This window comes from Pantherophis guttatus, chromosome 4 (genome assembly GCF_059756535.1).
Source record: "Pantherophis guttatus breed Tessera chromosome 4, ASM5975653v1, whole genome shotgun sequence".
Lineage (NCBI taxonomy): Eukaryota > Metazoa > Chordata > Lepidosauria > Squamata > Colubridae > Pantherophis > Pantherophis guttatus.
The window spans coordinates 41,517,249-41,538,766 of record NC_142066.1 but is presented as its reverse complement, the minus strand read 5'-3'; the positions used below and the strand labels follow the sequence as shown (position 1 = coordinate 41,538,766).

Below are 21,518 nucleotides of genomic sequence, written 5' to 3'. Positions count from 1 at the left end.
CGTTTCTAAGCCCCAGCCCGCTCCGCCTCCTCCGAGCCACTGGAAGCCGGGAGCAAAAGCCGGAAACAGGAAGTGCCTCGGGTGAATTGGTACTCGAGCTTCTATGACCGCTTTGGTCCTTCCATGTGATTTTCTTTTTTCCCCGACCGCTCTAGCTCGCCTCTCTATGGAACTGCGCAGAAACGCTTTCATTGGTCCTTTGCAGCCCACGATTGAGTTCAACCCGCCTCCTGTTTGTTCTGGGAGCCCTTTTCAATAATGTTGCTCTAACCGTGTCTCTGATCTGCTTGTTCTGCAAAAAAAATTGGAACTGCTCCGTATCCGTTTTGGATCAGTCGAGGAACGGAGCCAGCAGCAATCATGCACCTAAAGATGAATTTCGGGGGAGTAATTCAGGGGTCCTTCAGGAGAACAAATCACTTTAAAAATAAATAAATATACATTTATATTCAAAGATCTCCCGAGCTTTAAATAATTAGATCAGTTTTCACTTTTTTTCTGCAATATTTGTTTGTTTGTTTGTTTGTCAAACATGTACAAGGTCTGTAAGGGGCTTGCATAAGTGCACCAGCGTGCCTACCGTCCCTGTCCTAATAATCCTTTTTACTTACTCTTTTCATGTATTCAAATTATGTTTATACTGTTACCTGTTATAGACGCTTGACAAATAAACTTATGATTATGATTAAGATACCAGGTATGAATATGAACATGGACATGAACGAGAGAAATGAATTCAAATAAATGGGGATAGGACAGGGATGGTAGGCACGCTGGTGCGCTTATGGACACCCCCTTTACAGAGCTCTTAGGAATGGGGTGAGGTCCAAGGTAGACAGTTTAAGGTTGAAGCTGTGAGGGTTTGAGGTTGAACAAGAGAGTCAGGTAGAGCATTCCAGGCATTGACCACTCTGTTGCTGAAGTCGTATTTTCTGCAATTGAGTTTGGAGCGGTTTACTTTGAGTTTGTATCGATTATTTTCCTATTTATTATTGAGGTTGAAGCTGAAGAAGTTGTTGACAGATAAGACGTTGTAGCAAACAATTGTGTGTTCTATGCTTAGATCAGACTGCAGGCGGTGCAGTTCCAGATTGTCCAAAGTCAAAAATTTGAGCCTGGTGGCATAAGGGATTCTCTTGTGAGTAGTGGAGGACCCTTCTCATGAAATACCTCTGAACCTACTCAATTGTATTAATGTCTGATATACAGTGTGGATTCCAGGCAGGCGAGCTGTATTCAAAAATTGGTCTGGCAAAGGTTTTGTATGCCCTAGTTAGCAATACAATGTTACTGGAGAAGAAGCTTCTCAAAATTAGGTTAACAATTCTTAATTCCGTTTTGGCAATGCTGTTACAGTGAGCACTGGGGCTTAGATCGTTTGACATGAGTACTCCTAGGTCCTTGGCAGAATGAAGGTTGTCTACGAGATTGTTTCTGTCCAACTTGTATTTGCTATTCTGATTTTTATTGCCAATGTGTAGGACAGAGCATTTATTAGTTGAGATTTGGAGTTGCCAAATATGTGACCATTCTGACTCATGGTCAAGGTCGCTTTGAAGGGCAGCAGCATTGTCAGTGGTGTTAAATAATTTTACGTCATCAGCCAAGAAGACGCAGGTGATTTTAATATGATCACATAGGTAGTTGATGTAAAGCAGAAAGAGTGTGGGTCCTAGAATGCTGCCTTGGGGGACACTGCTGTTAACTGGTACCGGATTGGATAGGGCCCTCCCTATTTTGACTACATGTTGCCTGTTTGACAGGGATGCGGCTATCCATTTGTGCAGGGATCTGGAAATGGTAAGAACTTTGTCGTGCACCACAGAATCAAAGGCTTTGCAGAAGTCTATGTAAATTATGTCTATTACTTACCCTGGTCAAGATGTGTAGTTCAAATGTTTCTGCAGTGAAGGAGTTGCAGATTACAGGACAAATTTTTCCTGAAACCAAACTGCTTGTTAGAAAGTGGGTTGTTTGTTTCTAAGTGGAGAGTGATGGATCGGTTTATAATTGATTCCATGACTTTACAGGTGACACAACACAATGAGATTGGTCTGTAATTTTCTACTAGACTAGGGCCTCCCTTTTTAAAGATAGGTATGACTGTGGCTAATGACCATAGGTTGGGCAAGGAGCTGGTTCTGAAAGACACCTCTTAGATTGTGCATAGAGGCTCAGCTATGGCAGTGGCAAGCTTTTTAAAGAAGTAGGCACATAATCCATCAGAGCCAAGAGATAGAGATGGCTTTAGGTTACGTAGTGCATTTCAACATTATCTACTGTAAAATCAATATGTAATAAATCGTTACAATTAGTTATGGTGCGACTAGGAAATGTAGGGCAGCAGCCATTGCTGTCGACAAAGACTGAACTGAAGAACGTATTGAAGAGGTTGGCCTTAACACCCTTAACAGCTTCATTGTCACCTGTTAGGCCCTTTAAGAGATGGGATAGTTTTTGAGTCTTTTAAGTTTGGCATTTACGAAATTATAGAAGGCTCGGGTGGATTTCAAGTATAACAGCTCTTCCTCCTGTTTGCAATGGTGATTGGTACATTCTGTCTTTATCTGGGGGCATAAGGCTTTATAGCTGTTTTTAAAGTTAGCTACCTAGCCGGTTTTGTTTTCTCGCCAAAGAGATTTTTTCTTGGGTTGTAGCTTTCTTATTGTTATGGGTAATTTGTTTGTTTGTTTCTTTTTTGGTTTTAGGAGTTGTTATTGGTATGTATAGGTTAATAACTCTATTGACTTCGATCAAAAAAGTGTTATAATGGTCTTCTGCAGTATTACAACCTGTGAACAGAAGGTGCAATCGAGAGATGCAAGGTCGGCAGCTATGAGATCATAGTTGGCTTTTTTAAAGTTATAATTTGGATTCCCATCATTATCACCCTCTTTGCAAGGACATAAATTGAGACAACTATCAATCATGTTGCGGTCACTGTTAGAAAAAGGTTCTTTAACTTGTAGGCTATAAATTGAGTTTAGACTATTGCAGAAGATAAAATCTAAGCAGTTGTTGAGCCTAGTGTTGCTTGTTACCAACTGTTCCAGCCCCAGAATTGTAACAGCATTGTACAAGGTTGCATGTATAGATTCAGTTGTACAGTTAGGTGCACTAAATATGGTGTACTAAAGCTACCCTTGGACTGTAGAAAGTCAGCACCCACCCACCCTCCTAGAGAATGAAATATTTTAGGGAATATTAAAAAAGGCAGGATAGAATATTTCCCCTAAAGGAGAAATGAAAAAAATATATATTGAGGTAGAAACCAGCACCAATCTCCCTGCCCAAGCACAAACTGAGGCCATCTTTAGAAATGCAGATTTGGTAATCCATTCAGAAAGACTGGGCCAGACAGACACTCCAGATAAGCAATTAGGTCCACAAGATTAACTCAGACAAACACCTAGGATTTGCATTTCCCCTTCTGCCTATACAACCAGTCATGACCCTATAGGAATCTGACAACAGTCATTAGAATATTACAGGTCATGTTCTTGCACAGGAACAGGAAGCTCAAATAAGGTATAAACACCCACACACTCTCAACTGTCCCAGAACTCCACACTGTGTTTTTTGGTTCTGTTTACCAATAAACAGAATCTTTCTTTCCAATCAGCCTCAATTTTATTCCCGGCTTGGAACTGGATCTGAATATTTCTTCCAACAAGACTTCCAAACTTCAGTTCCACATTAGCACAGCCAAAGGAAAGTTGGTTATCTTTCATCAAATCATTAGAATAGGCTTGCCCAAAGAAAAGTGACAGACGCTAAGAAAAGTATTTGACACCAAAATATAAGAATCTTTAAATTTTTATTCAAAAAAAAAAAATCACAGTGCTTCAGAAAAGCTATTGCCATTAAACAAACACACTCCCATATCCCTGAGTTTGTTATTAAGTTTCTTTTCTCCCCCTATTTACACAGAACGTAGTCCCACTGAAATTAATATGAGTCTTCTTCAAGTCAGTTTTGCATAGGAATTCTTTTTCTTGTTCTAAAATCCCAAAATTTCTCAGAGAACCTCAGAACAAGAAATTCAGAACAAAGCAAAGGCACATCTAAAAATTTCCATCCATCCATCTCAAAATAGGGATAAAATAAGATTTGACTGTATCTATTTAATCTCAAGTATAAAATCTGAGAAAGAAAGTTCATCTTGGGTGAAAAGAAAAAAAATCAAGCCTTCCTCAGTAAGACTTACTTGGAAGAGCGGAGGCTATCACCAAAGGAATCACTTTTCGTGCCTGATGGCAGGCATCTCTGAAAGGCAGCCTTTCAGAAATATTTTAACAACTGGAAGATTTATGAGGGAGTAACTTCTTCATACTTCTGCAGGAATACTTGACAACAAAATTTGGCATACTGTGATCAATTTTGCAATTCACTCCAAACAGAAGATTAGAGTTGGTTTCTGCTAATTCTTAATATTTCAGAATTAGCTCCAGTGATGGCTACTAAAAAAATGTCCCTTTGGATTTAGCTTAGGTGGAAAGACACAAATATCTTTAGATGTTAGCAGCTCTACCCAGCACTCAGTCTTCTGCAAACAAGATTCATCATAAGAGCTTTGCCACTGGTGCACGGAAATTGGTTCAGTCAAGTTGCAAGTCAAATATCTCCTCCTGGGCTACAATGTTCTCCTATTAAGAAAAAAAAATAAAGAACAGCCATTTCCATTTCACAGTTAAAATTTCTTTCTTTCTCTTTCCTTCCTTCCTTCTCTTTCTTTCTCTCCCTCTGTCTCTCTTTCTTTCTTCCTCCCTCCCTCCCTCCCTCCCTTTTCCATTGTGTCATGCTCCAACTTTGACAACAGATAGAATTGTGACATATCGTATAATGTGGGAAACCCTCTGGTTTTAGAAGACAAAAAAAAAATGGCCCAGTGTATTTGCAGCAATACAATTATATCATTATTATTCCAATGGGATACCAAAAATATTAAAATGGAATCCCTTGACCACAAGAAAATACCCCTGTAGTAATTTATAATAATGAACCTTTTCTCTTTTTTTGTAGGAAAAAATAAATTGTCAGCTGCCATCCTGCAACACAATTGTACTTGATAATGCAGGGATAGAGAACACAAGATTCATGTACTATACATATAATACAGGTTATCTTCTAATATAGAACTAAGATGCTTATGGTATGAGCTCTTAGTTGCAGCTTTTAGACAATGTATTCAGCTAAATAGGATGTCTTATTCCAATTTTGTAACCCTCAAAAGCAGACAATTTACAGAAGAGATGACTGTTTTTTCCCAAAGTATTTAATTAGAACCTCACGTCATCATAATTATGTTTTGAGCAAAATAATCAGGATTTTTTTCTCTATTTCATTTGGGGGACGGGGGGGGGGGGCTTTTTATGTGATTTGACCTAGCATAAGTAAAACACAAGGAAACACATGTTTCTCCACATACCCAGCCACCTTGCTGCTGGAGCCAAGGTATGAACATATCCATGTACTGCAAACTGTAGCCCATGAGGGTATGTACTGCATGGCTGTTGATGCCAGCCACTTTCCTTGTTAGTTCCATGGTAAGGGCTAGCTTGGCTAGCTGAGGGCTAGAGACCCCAGGTGGGGTACGTGATGTGAAGGCTTCAGCCAGGTGAGTAAAGCTGCGGTAGGAGAGGCGGGAGATAGTGTTGCGTAGCAATGGGTCAGCTTCAATCTGCCAATGAAAGAAAATGACATGAATGGCAAAAATTTAAATGTTAAAGGAAGCTTTTTAAGGGACAATTGCAATTAAACAAAGATGATGCCCCAGATAAGGAACCTCTGAGTTGGAAGGCTGAAAGGAAACCTAATAGGAACATTCAAATATGTGAAATGTTGTTGCACCAAAGATTTCTTTTGCTGATAGGAACTGAATGAGTGTCAATGGCAAAGGAACAGACAAAACAATAGGAACATTTTTTTATTAATGATAGAGACCTATGACTTGGAGTCTCCTTTGGTAGAGGTGAAAAAAATAAAGGCTGGACAGCTATCTGTTTGAGATGCTTGAGTGGGACTAGACAACTTAGGAACATTCTACTACTGCTTTTCTTTCATTTAGAAGCTATTCCTCAGAAAGTTTATGGAACTCAAGAATATACTCATTAAACAAAAGAGTCATCATTTAAAAAATTCAATCTAGTCCAGGAGTGAAATGCTGTTTCTTTTTTTCTTTGATTGATACACATTTTCCTTTCTTGAAGAGTATGAAAATATGGTTTCACAAATAAAAAATAACCTGAGCATATCAGTGGAAAGGGAAAGAAAGAATTTGGGTAGCATACATACAATAAATCCTACTATTTTCAATTATATTCTGCTTTTATAATGTTTCAGAATTCAGGTGGTATATACACATTCTCAGAAAGTTACTTATCCCAAAATTAATCAGCCTATGTTTGGGGAATCTTTATCTATATGAAGATACAGTTTTATTGTGTATGTGAGTTGAAGAAAACCTAAGATTCCACAATTACACAGTTGATCAATACCACAAGAAATATAAATATTTGTTTTACATATGTAATTCAGTTCTAGTAATTTTTTATCTAAATGCTTTGAACACTAGAGTATTCCTAAGAGATTTGCAACTTTGGATTCACAGTAGCTCCAGTAAAGGTCTATAAAACCAACTCTGAATCATGAATCAGCGGCCTCTATGGTCCTTTGTGGGAAATAATGCAACTGTTAAAAATGATGAGAAAAGGCTATATAAAACAATGTTTCTTGCAAAAATACAACCCTATACAACGTAGAACTTCAGTTCAAGTGCCCTATTTGCTGGTTTATTAAGAATTAGCTTGTGGAAGTGATGAAATGATATTTGGTTGCTTGAGTGTAAGGCAAATTAATACTTATTGGTAATTCAGCATTTCTTTATTAGGCAAGTAGAGCAGGGGGCTATATGAGCTTCAAGAGAGAAGCAGTGAGAGGTGGGCAGTAATCAGTGGGATGGGAGAAAACATTTAACAAAAGCAAAAAGGGAAAAAGGTTAGAGGAAAAGTTTACAGTATGTGAAGAGTAACACTGATAAATATTACAATAGAATAACAGAGTTGGAAGGGACCTTGGAGGTCTTCTAGTCCAACCCCTGCCCAGGCAGGAAACCCTACATCACTTCGGACAAATGGTTATCCAGCATCTTCTTAAAAATTTCCAGTGTTGGAGCATTCACAAATTCTGCAGGCAAGTTGTTCCACTTATTAATTGTTCTAACTGTCAGGAAATTTCTCCTTAGTTCTACAAAAAAGAGTCAATCTATAAACAAGCATGATAATTTGTTTCTTTATATTGAAGCCATTTATAATCATGTTACTTGTTACTTGTACACTGTTTTATTAAATACTGCAAAACTTTAATTTGTTTATAAATACCAGATCCTCCAAGTGATTGAGAAACAGATTATATCAAACCCACTCCTACCCTAAGGCAACATATTACCAAAGTCGCCCTGTATCCTGAAATTCTGGCTAAGTAGTAAGTTATTTTATGGGAAGACTTTTATGATAGTGGCTGCTTTTTATCACAAATGCTATTTTTCTTTTTAAAGTTTTACATGTATGTTCTGTTAATTCTTTCATTCTTAATTGTTTCTATCGGTATACATTTTATAATTGACTTGAATTGATTGCATTTTTATTTTCTTGAGATGATTTTAGTCATTCTAAAGCACTGAAAAATACATTAATTGAACAAGTAAATTAATATGGCTATATTCAGCTAATTAATGGAAGATTTACCATATTTTTCGCACTATAAAACGTACCAGACCGACACATATTAACTTTAGAAAAGGAAAACAAGAAAAAAAAAATCTGCCTCTGCCTCCCAGCATCCATCCGGTATTCATCTGGCTAGCGTCCTTGCAGCAAACAGCAAACAGCCTGATCAGCTTCAGCACGTTATTGCAGCCCCAGCACGTGGCTCGTCAGGGCTCCACTCCATTGCGCCCACCGCCAGTCAACTGAGCTGAGCTGCTGCCGCTGGGAAACACTGGAACCTTCACTGCCGAGCAGCTTATTGGCGGTTGGATCGGCCTCCCGGAATATTGCTAATCAACTGTTCATTTGGTGGCGGCAAACGGCAATCCCCGCTGCCTAGAACAGCTGATTGGAAGTATTCTGGGAGCCCAATCCAACCACCGATCAGCTGCTTGGCAGCGAAGGCTCCAGTGTTCCCTGGCAGCAGTGAACAGCGGCAGTGGTGACAGGCAGCAGTGAATGATGCCGCATCAACCCTCTTCCCCCCACTGCAATAGTCGCTCTATAAGATGCACAGACACTTCCACCCACTTTTTTTGGGGGGGGGGAGTGCATCTTATAGTGCAAAAAATACCATATTTAAAAAACACAGCTTATCATTCAGACAGAGTCAGTGAGGTAAATGATATGTTTAGTGCAACTATAGTAAACTCTACTTTTTTCAGAATAGATCATCCCTAAATAATTATTATGGTTTTGCAATTTTACAGATTTTATTTTATTTTATTTATTTATTTATTTTTATTTTATTTATATTTGGCAAAGCAACCCAATATAGTGTAAAATTACACACAGCAGCCACAAAACACCCAATGCCTGGCTTTGCACTTTGAATGTCAATACTTTATGCAGTAACTCTTTGTTGCATGTGTACCTTTTTATTGAAGACGGCAGCCTGCTCTTCCAGAAGGGCAACCAATTTCTGAAGGATTTGTTCTTTCTGTTTCTCAGCCAATTGTTCTGGCACTTTTTCCAAGGCAACTGAGTAAAACATATTATTGTCATTCCAAAATATAAACAGTATTTCCCTGAAAGAACAGTCACCAGTTTTAAGCCACATAGATGTCAAAATGACAGCATGTGTGTTGTAAAGTCATTGTATAAATATTATATTATTTGTCAGAAGGAAATATTCATATCACTTTGTGATGATATCAAGATGTACTTGTCATTTGATCCCTATTGTCCTGTGCTACCAATTCTTCAAAGGAAGACTAGTTTCCCCCCCAAATAATTTAGATAAATGGAATTGAATTAAATTAATAGTTTAATTTAAAATGGAGGAATCTGTTTAGATTTGTAAGATTGCTGTAAAGGGAGATGAATTGTTTCATCTAAGCTTCATTTTTCAGGTGGAAAGATTTTTTAAAATTCAGAGTCATCTTTCTTTCTATATGATTTGATATGTACTTCCTCCAAAACATACTTCTCTAATCTGGTGCTTTTCACATTTATTGGCCAAAAGTTGGTTGGAATTTTGAGAAATTAAAGTCTCAACAAAACACAAAGGTGACAGTGAGTACAGAAAACACTGAGATACCCAATTTAAAGATCAAGAAGGGATTTCTGTGTTATCACTGTTATATACCCAGAGTTTTTGGATGAGGCAGCTTAAACACACAAGAAAATAAATGTAGTACCTGAATCAGAGATTGTGTCTGTGGAAATTGTAATGTTTGGATCTTTGGGAGAAACTGAGCTTTTTGCAGCTATAGGGCTGATCCGTTGTTGGTGTTTCAAAAAGTAATCTAGTTTCTGAGCCACCAAAGTATAAAATTCAGCATCCTCAGCTTCACCATCTGGAAAAAAGAATGGAAAGTTATTAAAGCAAGGTGCACAAAAAAAAATATCAAATCCTACATCAAAGAGGTTACAGAAACAAGTGAACAGCAAAAGACTAAAAGGTGAATACAGTACTATACTAACATGATTAAAGTACATATTCCATCAAATCAAGTCCAATTCCTAGTAATACCTGAAAAAATCTGTATAGTTTTGATAGAGTAATATGGAAGTGTTTTGCCATTGCTTTCTTCTAGGATCTTTTTTACTTCCCATTTTACTTGAAATGTCCTGATAGGCTGCTATCAAGAACTAAGCAGGCCTGCTCCCACTTAGCCTTTTGAGATCAATCAAACCAGCTAAGTGTTGCCATCTACTGAGGCCATGGTAACTTGATTATCTGTCAGATAACTATGTAATATTTGAGAAATGATGTTCTTCTGTAGTTTATCAGGAAGAAAACTAGAGATCCAGTATTGTAGCAGCATTTTAACTATAGATTAAAAATTGATAATACAGAAATAATTGCACTTAAATTATTATTGGAATTATGTAAGAGAAAAGAGTATTTTTTCTGACAAACTTAAACAGAAGATTCCATTTAAAAGGGATAATTTGTAAGAAGTGATTTTCACTTTTAAATATCAGAGATTTTGAATTCTTTTTAGAAAGCAAGAGATTCTCTCTCAACCCAATCTATTTCATAGGACTGTTGTTGGGAAAAAATATAGAAGGAAGATGTGCTTATATATTATTTTGAGCTTTTGAATGGGCCCAAGTTCTAAATCTAAGAAATAAATGTTTATTTCAATATAGGATCACTCTGTCCTGAATGCAGAATATCATATTATAAAAACATATTTAAGGTGGGAAGTGACTGTAAGAATATGTTAATATTGGAGTGGGAATGTTATTTTTACATCATGGCTTATCAGTTTGGGGATCTAGTGGTTAAAAAAAGCAAGTTAAATGAATATTGTCAAGGGGAAATTCAATATTTAAGAAACAATCAGAATTTTTGAATGACTTCAGATTTGCCCAATAAATTACTACTATTATTGCCAAGTATGAGCTTCACCAGGAAAGCAGTAGGAGGTAGAGGTAGAAAGGGTATACCTGAAATTGTGGGACAAGATGCCCTAAATGTAACTTCCTTAATCCAATAATTAATTTCTTCTAGAGAAAAATATTGCATATTATCCATTAATTTAGGAAGTAAATCTAACTTTTTTGTTCTTCGCCTACAGACATAATTACTTGCAGCTCAAGATTTCCTATAATATCCATATCTTGCTTTAGTACAAGAATTGGGCATTTTAAAGATTTTTAGACTGCTAGAAGTTGTATAGTTTATTTACAGGTAATCCTCGACTTACAACCACAGCCGAATTCACAATGTCCGTTACTAAGCGAGATACTTAAGTGAGTCATAACTCATTTTACAATCTTAAGCAAACCACTAAAGTTATTAAGTGAATCATGTGCTCATTAAGCGAATTTAGCTTCCCCCATTGACTTTTCTTGTCAGAAGCCCCTTAAGAAGGTTGCAAATGACAATCCCATGAATCTGAGATGCTGCAACCATTATAAATACATGCTGATTGCCAAGCACCCAGAGTTTCAGCATATGTCTGTGGGGATGTCATAAGTGTGAAAACTGGTCATAAATCACTTTTTTTCAGTGCCGCAGTAACTTTAAATCATCATTAAACAAATGGTTGTAAGTCAAGGACTATAGTATTTCTTAATTTTTCTAGCTTGGTCTTGGTCATGGTTAATTGGGCATGGGGAGAACACTTCAAATGTTAGGATTGGTGGAGGAATTACTATTCTTAAATCAATCCAAAAGCTTAAAAGTACTTTTTTTCAGTGTCATTCTGTGAAAAAATGTAGAATATCATTTTCCTAAATTCTGTTACCTATTGTCTAATTTTAATTGGCCTCAACAACATGAGGCCTACAATCTGTCTAGCTAAGAGGAAGCCATGAAAAATGTCCTTGAGCTCTGTGAAAAAAAAGGCAGGACAGCATTTTAAAAAAAAAGTTTTAAGGTTTAAGAGGTTTTTAAAAAATTAGCAAACATAGTTATAGCCTAGCAATGGAATTCCTCAAAATAGCAATAGAAATTGCTTTCAAATTTATTTGCTAAGTGACTTTTTGAAGTCACTATTTGGAGAAGTCAATGATTTGCCAATCAGGTCTTATAAACAGGTAACTTCTTGTTCCTTTGGGTGCCAAGAATAAGATGATCTTTGAGTATATGCAGAGAACTATGAAATGATCTGAACTGGCTTTCAAATAGGTTATGGAAAGTGGGAAGGACTTCTACCTTGGTCTAAGAAGGTAATAAGACGACTTTGAGGGTTCATAAGAGCCTGTAGTACAGTGGACTAAAGCACTGTATTTAACATCTGCTGCTTGCAATTACTGCAAGTTCAAATCTCGCCAGGCTCAAGGTTGACTCAGCCTTCCATCCTTTCAAAGGTAGGTGAAATGAGGACCCAGATTGTGGGGGCAATAAACTGACTTTGTATAAATATACAAAAGTATGAAGGCTATTGCTTAATGCATTGTAAGCCGCCCTGAGTCTCCGGAGAAGGGCGGCATATAAATTAAAGCAAACATATAAATTAAAGCAAACAAGGGTTGCATCCAGCCTGGAGTCAGGAAGTTCCCATTACTTCAAGAAAGTTGAAAATATATTAAAAATAAGCACATATAAGCCTAACATGGTATAATGACCACAGCAATCATCTTGGAGACAATAAGATTCAAATCTTTGTTCAAAATGAACATTGGAAAGATAAAACATAACTTTATATTATTATTCCTCCAAGAAGCCAAGATATACTATGTTTCCGTGAAAATATGACCTACCCTGAAAGTAAGCCCTTGCTTGATTTTTACACGTGCGTCCAATACAAGCTCTACCCCCAAATTAAGCCCTAATTAAGACCCCACCCACCCAGGGTGCAGGGGGTGGGGCGCATGGGTACAAATTAAGCTAGGTTGAGGATTGGGGAGTGAAGCTGCCCTACTTACCAGGCCTCGCACACACCAACACCTGTTTTGCCTTACAGGCCCACTTCTTTTGCGGCCACTTGTCGCCGCTCCCATGTGCTGCCCCTGGCCTCAGTTTTGCCATCAAAGGCCTTACGGAAAGCCCTCTGCAACCAAGAAACGAGGTCCGGACTGACGCACGTGTCGCCCCGGCCTCTGTTTCAATGTCAGAGCCTTCTGGAAAGCCCTTTGCAGCCGATAACAGAACTCCGGATTGATCCAGAGTTCTATTTTCAGCTGCAGAGGGCTTTCCGGAAGGCTCTGATGGCGAAATGGAGGCTGCAAGTGACATGTGTGAGCGGCGGCAAATGGCCACAGAAGAAGTGGCCCGGCAATGGGCTCCTGCTGGGCGAGATTGTTGGTGCCATTGCTGCGAGGTGAGTCAGTAATTAGACCCCTGAAAAGAAGTACTAGACAGTTTTTCGGAGGTCAAAAGAAAATAAGACCGGGTCTTACTTTCAGGGAAACACAGTATTCCCATCCATCCTTCCAAGCAAGGCTTGATCATCACAATAAAGAACCAAGGAGAAAACAGAATAAGGAGCAAAACTTCATACTGCCTGTTGCCTGGGCCTCTTCTGGTTCAGCTGCCTGCAGTTTGCAATAGCAGGTGACAAGAGGCAACGTGTCAGGCCGCCTGGGGAGAGCATTGGAGTCGGTTATCTCTGCTGAAGCAGTCTTCTTCTTCAGGAGGCCCTTGAAGGAGAAGTGGCGCTTGCGGTGGGCCCCTTCAAGTCCTGGCTTAGATTTCTTTAAGGAGTCTCCAGGGGTGGGCAGATTGTCTGAGGGTCCTCGAGCACTGGACCGCTTCTGCAACAGGTGCTTAATGCTGGTGCGGATACCATGTTTTTTCCCTTCCACACAGTTACTTCCTTCATGAACAGGGCTGCAGGCAGGACACTTTGGAAAATGTTCCGCAGGGGACCTGTGAACAAAAGATAGCACACTGAAAATGGGAACCGTGGCCTGTTGTTCTACTCCTTAATCTCCTTGGTTCATTTTTGTCATTTTTTTATTTGCACATATTTCTTCACTTATTCTATAAGAGATATTTCAAAGCAGCAAAGCCTCATGAAACTGAAAGTAATAAAATTGTTTGTGAGGAGCAGCAATACAACACTTTTGGTAAAGGGTTGGGGAAATTGTTTTAAAAAATGAAGCCAGGAAGAGTAAATATTTGAGGTAGGGAAAAAACTTTAGCCATATAATATTAAAAGGATGGATTAAAGAGATGGATATGGTAATAGCGTTTTGGAGAAAATGAGTCTCAAATTGCTATTTTGTCTGTGAGGACAGAGATAGGTAACAGTAACAGAGTTGGAAGGGACCTTGGAGTTCATCTAGTCCAACCGCCTGCTCACACAGGAGACCTGTACTAAGGATTCGAACTGCCAAACTGCCCACCTTTCTCATTGGCAAGCTCAACCACTCAGCCACCTAGTCAGGATACTGAGCCACCTAGTCAGATACTGGAAGAAGTGTTTTTTTAAAAAATCCTGACTATCACAGCACTTCTGGTCAAATTATTTAAGCTTCTTGTCTCTCAGTTTTCAAACTTCTACTGAAAATCAAAAGCCTTTCTATTAGGCCAGAATATTAATCCCATAGAATCCAAGACTAGAATTCAAGTTTCAACACTATAGAAGCCCTTGCCATCTACAGATTATTAGATTTCTGCTCAAATCCCACTATTTCAGGTTCTCAACCTTGGCAGCTTGACATTATGTAGGCTTTCTCAGAATTCTGGGAGTTGAAGTTCACATATCATCAAGTTGTCAAGTTTGAGAAACACTGCTCTGTTTATTTCCTTTCCTTGCAGATAAATCGAATCTTCAACTGTAAAAGCCACTACCTGGACATGTAACTTTGGGGGTCATGGTAGCCACGACCCACATGACCTGGGGCCCCATCCTCTCCATTGTTTAATGCTCCTTGCAAGAATGCTTCCAACACCAGCCGTGTCTCCTCAACCACCTTCCTCCTAGGGGGCACCGGACTTCCAGCCATGAGCTTGGAACTATGCAAGGCTGAGCTGGTACTTCAAAGCACGGAAGAGTCCTTTCTTTTTCCAACTACCATCACGTCTGAAAGGGAAAGGGAAACAAACCCATAGAAAATACTGTATTAGTTTTTATTCTGCCGGCTGCCTTTTTTCATCATTTCTTGCACCTGCTTTCTCACTGTTTCCCTGGGCAGTTCTTAACACACCATAGACACATTCTCTTTCTCTTCTGTATTTGCAAGAACCTTATTCAGCTGCCTGCCCGAAGTCGAACATATCTATTCATCCATTCTGTGGGATCCAGAATCAAATCATGTTAGGATCATTGCTGTGCCAAGCAAACACAAACACACATACTCAGACAAGACTTGCATCACTTTCAACAGAACAACAGAAAATAACACTTCTTTGCTCCACATATGATATTCTTCTTTTAGGATTTTTATTTATTTCCTGAATTTTCTCCAAAGTAGGAAACATAATTTTGGGCTACATAATTTTGTTTATCTTCACAGTTTTCCTGGGAAGTAAACTACATTAAGAATTAATATCAAACAGTCAGTTTTGTGATCAAATGGAGATTTGGACCTAGGCCTCTCCAGCCCAATCATTTAACCCAGTGTAATTTTAAACTTGGCAATTTGAAGATTTTCCATGTTGGCTGGGGAATTCTGGGGAAGTCCATACACATCCTTGTATCTTAAAATTGCCAAGGTTGAGAAACACTGCTCTAGCCAATACATCTCTTCTTCTGCCTCTTTCACCTGTTTCTTAAAACCTCCTTTACAATTCAACCCTGCCATGATAATACCTGCAATATATCACACTTACAGTACCCGGAACTGGTGTTTTTTTTATCAGATCTTCCGATTGACTTTCAGATCCTCAACTCGGTTTCAGTCTAAAACTAAAATTCAACTTTAAACCCAACCTCTAGAGAGAGACAAATTGAAATGAGTCCGGCGGGGTTTCTAGGGAACAACAGTGTGAAACCTGCATTTCTAGCTTCTTCTCCCGCGGTTCATTCATTGCCTCTCTCGGCCCGAATCTTTTCTCCCACCTTTCGCCCCTCCCCACCCTATTTTGGAGTAAAGAACTCCGTTTCAGGATGGATTATGATTTCTAAGCCATCGCTCTTCACCAGGAGAATAGATTTAACCCACAACCACAATGCAGAAAAAAAAAATCTATCTACTCAGCCCGAAATGTTCTCCAGCTCCTTCAGAAAAGTTCCTCTTGAAGTTTGCCCTACCGGTCTGCGCATGCGCCCATCGTTCTCCTCTGCTAAATTGCTGTTTCCTTAAACTTTCATTCCTCGGTCTTCCGTGAAAAGAAGCTAGACTGAGATTCTGGGGTCTGCGACCTTCGTACACAGCTGCAGCCAAGAATGCATGCAAACCGTTTGCTCTGTATCCCGAGGATTATTCCCCCACCCACCCACCGTCACCCACTGATTGCCCCTCAGGAACTGAGTCGCTATTGTAATGGTCAAAGCTGGAATCAGATTGTTTAGGATAAAACAATCGGAATTTTTTAAAAAAAATCATCAGGAAGATAAATAAATTGTATTGAAGATGTCAGTCAGAAGGGACCTGCTGATTAAATGCAAAGTCTGATGTGCCACAAGAGAAAATACATCTTCTGTTAATTGAGTTTGGAAGTATGTAGAATGTGTAGTTGAAGGGTATTTTAGTCATCTTAAAATAGTATATTAATTTTTAATCTTTGGCTGTGCCCTAATCATTTGTTGTTGTTATGAGATGCATTTGAGATAGGGCATACTACCTGACCAACAGGGCAGGGGTGAAATCCAGCAGGTTCTGACAGGTTCTGGAGAACCGGTAGCAGAAATTTTGAGCAGTTCGGAGAACGGGTAGTGGAAATTCCGAGTAGTTCGGAGAACCGGCAAATACCACCTCTGGCTGGCCCCAGAGTGGGGTGGGAATGGAGATTTTGCAGAATCCTTCCCCTGGAGTAGGGTGAGAATGGAGATTTTGCAATATCCTTCCCTTGCCACATCCACCAAGCCACGCCCACAGAACCAGTAGTAAAAAAATTTGGATTTCACCACTGCAACAAGGCCATCCAGGGAACTTCATGCCCAGCTAAGATTTATTTTGAATCTAGCCCTGTTTTTTAAGCCACTACTGTAATTATTGCAGTGTTTCTCAACCTTGGCAATCTGAAGATGTGTGGATTAAAAAATGATGAAATGATAAAATAACATATAGCTGAAAAAATTATAAAAGCAATAATTATCATTTAGTATAAACAGGAAATGGATTCATTGCACATAAGTGGCTACAGGATTGCAAACACAAAGCCAGGACTTCAGGACTTTGCAGATCTTTAGGTTGATATTTATCCAATGTCCTTTGATATTTTTTAAAGTTGCAGCCATTACCATATTCCATTTTATGTTTATCTAGATATAACCTGAGATGAGATGCCAAATAAGATTTCAGTGTTATAAATAATGTATCTCTTTATTTTCAATAAAGATAACTTCATATTCAAGATGACTAAGAAAGTGATGGATATTATCTGAACAGTGTGATACCACAGCAATTTCGACTGAGATAAAATGTAACACAATGTTTAGAGAAAACAATGGACAAGTGGAAGGGAATATTGGTAATTAACATGCAACTTCAACTTTATCTTGGATATAGAGGTAAAGACTATTAATCGGGTATATAGATATACAGATCTTGGAAGGAATCAGCAAAAGAATTAATCTTCTGACATTGTATTCTTGGATTACCAGAATGTTTTTGACAAAATATCTCGCTAAATCTCAATAAAATGTGAACAGACCAAATTTTGATTAACAGGGGGACATACATTTTTGTAGAGGCTAATGATGCAAGTTGAATCCTACTGTGAGTATTGTGTCTCATTTCAGGAAGCACTCAGAAAAATTAAAATCAGTCCAATGAAAAGAAAATGATCAAAATCACCAGGCACTAGGAGCCGGGTGGCGCAACAGACTAAACTACTGTTAAAAGTAGCATTTAGCTGCCAGCTGCCTGCAATTACTGCAAGTTCAATTCTCACCAGGCTCAAGGTTGACTCAGCCTTCCATCTTTTCAAGGTAGGTAAAATGAGGACCCAGTTTGTGAGGGCAATAAGCTGACTTTGTATAAAATAGAACACCGCTTAGAGGGGGCCAAAAAAAGCCCTACTAAGCAGGTATATACAAAAGTATGAAGGCTATTGCGTAATGCGTTGTAAGCTGCCCTGAGTCTCCGGAGAAGGGCAGCATATAAATTAAACTAATAAATAAATAAAATAAAAAATAAAAATGATCAGAAACCAAAAATATGGACCATGAGTGCTGAAAACTGAAGGTAAGTTTCCTGCCATTTTAATATAGGAAACAAATAAAAACTATAGTCAAGCTCTAAAGTAGATCTAGAAGAAATAACATGCATAAAAAATATCCAGATTTGTCTCCACTTCCACATAAGATGCAGAGTCATTTTCAAGCAGACCTTGGTTTCTTCAAAATATTAAGGATGGCCCTAAAGATAGTCCAATGTTGAATTATAGTTTACACCTTTTAGAGCCTATAGTAAAATTTTGGTGTATTCAGTAATAAGAAACCAATTTTAGCAATAAAGAGAACTACTTTAAAGCAGCAGCAGACATTATGAATAAATCCTTCCCTAATCCCTTGACCTTCTTGCTTTCTATTCTATCTTGATAGAATAGAATTCTTTATAGAAGAATAGAATTCTTTATTGGCCAAGTGTGATTGGATACACAAGGAATTTGTCTTAGTGCATATGCTCTCAAGAGTACATAAAAGAAAAGATACGTTTGTCAAGAATCATAAGGTACAACACTTAATGATAATTATATGGAAACAATCAATATAAATCTTAAGGATACCAGCAACAAGGTTACAGTCATACAGTCATATGTGGGAGGAGATGGGTGATAGGAACAATGAGATTAATAGTAATGCATTCTTAGTAACTAGTTTGACAGTGTTGAGGGAATTATTTGTTTAGCAAAGTGATGGCGTTCAGGAAAAAAACTGTTCTTGTGTCTAGTTGCTCTGGTGTGCAGTGCTCTATAGCGTCTTTTTGAGGGTAGGAGTTGAAACAAGTTTATGTCCAGGATGCGAGGGGTCTGTAAATATTTTCACAGCTCTCTTTTTGACTCGTGCAGTATACAGGTCCTCAATGGAAGGCAGGTTGGTAGTAATTGTTTTTTCTGCAGTTCTAATTATCCTTTGAAGTCTGTGTCTGTCTTGTTGGGTTGCAGAACCAAACCAGAGAGTTATAGATGACAGACTCAATAATTCCTCTGTAGACCTGTATCAGCAGCTCTTTGGGCAGTTTGAACTTTCTGAGGTTGCGCAAAGAACATTCTTTGTTCAGCCGCCCAGAGTCTTCAGAGAGGGGCGGCATATAAATTGAATTAATTAAATTAAATTGTTGTGCTTTTTTGATCACATTTTTGATGTTGGGTGTCCATTTTAGGTCGTGAGATACGGTAGAACCTTGAAATTTGAAGGTCTCTACTGTTGATTCTTAGTATTGTAAGAGGTGGTAGTATGGGAGGGTTTCTCCTAAAGTCCACCACCATTTCTACGGTTTTGAGTGTGTTCAGTTCCAGATTGTTCCAGTCGCACCATGAGGCTAGTTGTTAAACCTCCCGTCTGTATGCAGATTCATTTGAGACAATGATGAATCACTGTTGTGTCATCTGCGAACTTCAGTAGTTTAACAGATGATCATAAATTACCCATTTTAGAGTGAGGAAGAGAGACTATTGACTTTTGAGGGAGCCATAGCGTACACTATTTCACATTAATTCTCCCATTCTAAACACATCCCTTCAGTAAAATGCACAAAGACAAGTTACATTTCATCTATGGCAGCAACATCAATGAAAACCCTAAAGGTACTTTTAAAAGGAATAATAGAGTTGGAAGGGACCTTGGAGGTCTTCCAGTCCAGCTCCCTGTCTCCCTTTCTACCTGTCAGGTTGCAAAAAGGTGATCATGTGACCCTAGAACACAGCAACAGTCATAAATATGAACCAGTTGCCAAATATCTGAATTTTGATCACATGATCATGGAGATGTTGCAAAGGTCGTAACTATGAAAAATGGTCACAAGTCACATTTTTCAATGCAGTTGTAACTTTGAACAGTCACTATACAAACTGTTGTAAGTCAAGGACTACCTGTACTAATTAGCAATTGCTGCATAAGTTCCTTTTAGTGGTGTTATAATATACATTAATCTCAACAATTATAAAATGCATATTTAATAAAACACCCATATTACAAAGTTTATGCCCATCTGGGACAAATCTTATCTATTGAACGTATTCTTTTAAACTGTTTATTTCACTCTAATTTGAGACAAAGGAAGGTTCTTTCCTTTATTAAAATGTTCTCTGCGCATTCAGATGAATATGTAAATTATCTGCCAGCAGTTAAGACATCCTGTACTTATAAAGTTGTACTATAACAAGGTTGCCACTCCAGGACAGATCAGACTCACTATACATGTATCAAATTATGTGGATGTCTGTGACTGCTGTTGTTTGATGTAATTCTGATCTAAGACCAAATAAAGTTTGTAATTGTAATTTCATAACTGAATAACAACCCATGAGAATAAAAGAAGTTCAAAACTTCAATCTGCCTTGGTTTCAGAATGTTTGGATTCCATAGAACATCCAAGGTTTGCTTCTTAGGAAGACAAAACTTTAATTAATGGCATTCTTTTTTTTATAAAGTTTTATTAATTTTCTATTATTACATTTAATAGTGCTTAATAAAGATCGTGTTGTCTGGGTTGTTTTTGTGTGCTTAACAATACAAACTATATTCCTAACCTTTATCTCTTTTTCCAGCCACTGATAAAATAAACTCCATGTTTAGTAGTATTCTGGATCTTCTTTCTGTTTAATCTTCAATATAAGTCTGTCCATTTCTGCACAGTCCAATAACTTCTTAATTATCTCTTCATCTAGTGATATTTCTTCATTTTTCCAATGCTGCGCAAATACAATCCTTGCTGCTGTTAATACATGCAATATTAAATATACACTTTATCAAAGTTTTCTGGTAGTGCTATGTTTCCCCGGAAATAAGTCCCTGTTTTATATTTTTTGAACCCTAAAATAAACGCTTGGCCTTACTGTCATGCACGCAAAAGCCCGGTTGGGATTATTATTAGCGGGTGTCTTATTTTGGGGGAAACAGGGTATGCCTAATAAAAAAAGTTCAGATGTAAAATCTACGGATTTTCCTGACATCTTTTCTAGCCACATGTATATTTTTGCCCCCCCCCTTTTTTTTTTTTGCTTTTGCTTTAGCACAAGTCCACCACAGATGATAATATGTGCCAGAATTTTGGTTACATTTCCAACATTTACTAGACATTTTTGAGTATTTTGGCTAACCTAGCAGGTGGTAAATGCTATCTCTAAAACATTTTATATAACCTTCCTTTATAAGAAGTTACCGAACTAAATGGCACTATTCTCGGGTGAAGAAGTTGTGAAAAGCAATCTAGAGACTGCAAAAAAAAAAAAAAAAAAAAAAAGCACACCCCGTGGGTGAAGAGCGAACCATCACCACTGAAGCTGCTTCAGTGTGAAATCCACGCACTTGCCACTCAGCAAAATGGATCTAAACGAGGCTGCCCAATCAGCATCTTGTGGATATGGCTAAATGGAGTCCGAATTGCACAATTCCTTTTTTTTTTTTTCCTTTCCCTGGAAGCACAAAGAGCTCCTCTCCTTCCCGGGTCCCACCCCCCACCCCCCCACCCCACGCTCGGTGTTGTGCAACCCCCGCGAGACAGGGATCATCAGCGCGATGGGAAACGCAGACCCGAGGAAAAGGACGACGCGCCCTCCGGAGAAGGGGTGGTTTCCCA

General features: G+C 38.4%; 2 protein-coding genes across 7 annotated transcripts in view; one reads left to right on the top strand and one right to left on the bottom strand.

The window, feature by feature from the left end:
- Positions 1 to 3,798: 3,798 nt before the first annotated feature.
- BCL2L12 (BCL2 like 12) lies at positions 3,799 to 16,045 on the bottom strand. 6 transcript variants are annotated; one of them, XM_034415321.2, is made up of 7 exons: positions 15,863 to 16,045; positions 14,461 to 14,692; positions 13,166 to 13,533; positions 9,407 to 9,565; positions 8,641 to 8,747; positions 5,429 to 5,680; positions 3,799 to 4,646 (listed from the first exon to the last, which is right to left on the bottom strand). In XM_034415321.2, the coding sequence occupies exons 2-7, from the start codon at positions 14,613 to 14,615 to the stop codon at positions 4,599 to 4,601; spliced, it is 1,089 nt and encodes a 362-aa protein (XP_034271212.1). In that variant the 5' UTR covers positions 14,616 to 14,692; positions 15,863 to 16,045; the 3' UTR covers positions 3,799 to 4,598. The 6 variants fall into 6 exon arrangements, with proteins under 6 accessions (XP_034271212.1, XP_034271210.1, XP_087748113.1 ...); XM_034415319.3 differs by having other exon boundaries at positions 15,806 to 15,881; XM_087891987.1 differs by having other exon boundaries at positions 15,422 to 15,870.
- Positions 16,046 to 21,517: 5,472 nt separating this feature from the next.
- Position 21,518, top strand: part of NR1H2 (nuclear receptor subfamily 1 group H member 2) — a 14,274-nt gene continuing 14,273 nt past the window's right edge. Inside the window, exon 1 of the mRNA XM_034415310.3 lies at position 21,518. This exon is cut by the window's right edge and continues 113 nt beyond it. The gene's annotated coding sequence lies outside the window, so the exon portion shown is untranslated.

What these genes read in the sequence shown, in the direction of transcription:
- BCL2L12 (XM_034415321.2), bottom strand. Translation starts at nt 14,615, where the DNA reads ATGGCTGGAAGTCCGGTGCCCCCTAGGAGGAAGGTGGTTGAGGAGACA. An exon ending in CCCCAAAGTTACATGTCCAG is followed by an intron (nt 13,534 to 14,460) that starts GTAGTGGCTTTT and finishes TTTTGTTCACAG; the next exon opens with GTCCCCTGCGGAACATTTTC. An exon ending in CTGCCGTCTTCAATAAAAAG is followed by an intron (nt 5,681 to 8,640) that starts GTACACATGCAA and finishes TTTCATTGGCAG; the next exon opens with ATTGAAGCTGACCCATTGCT.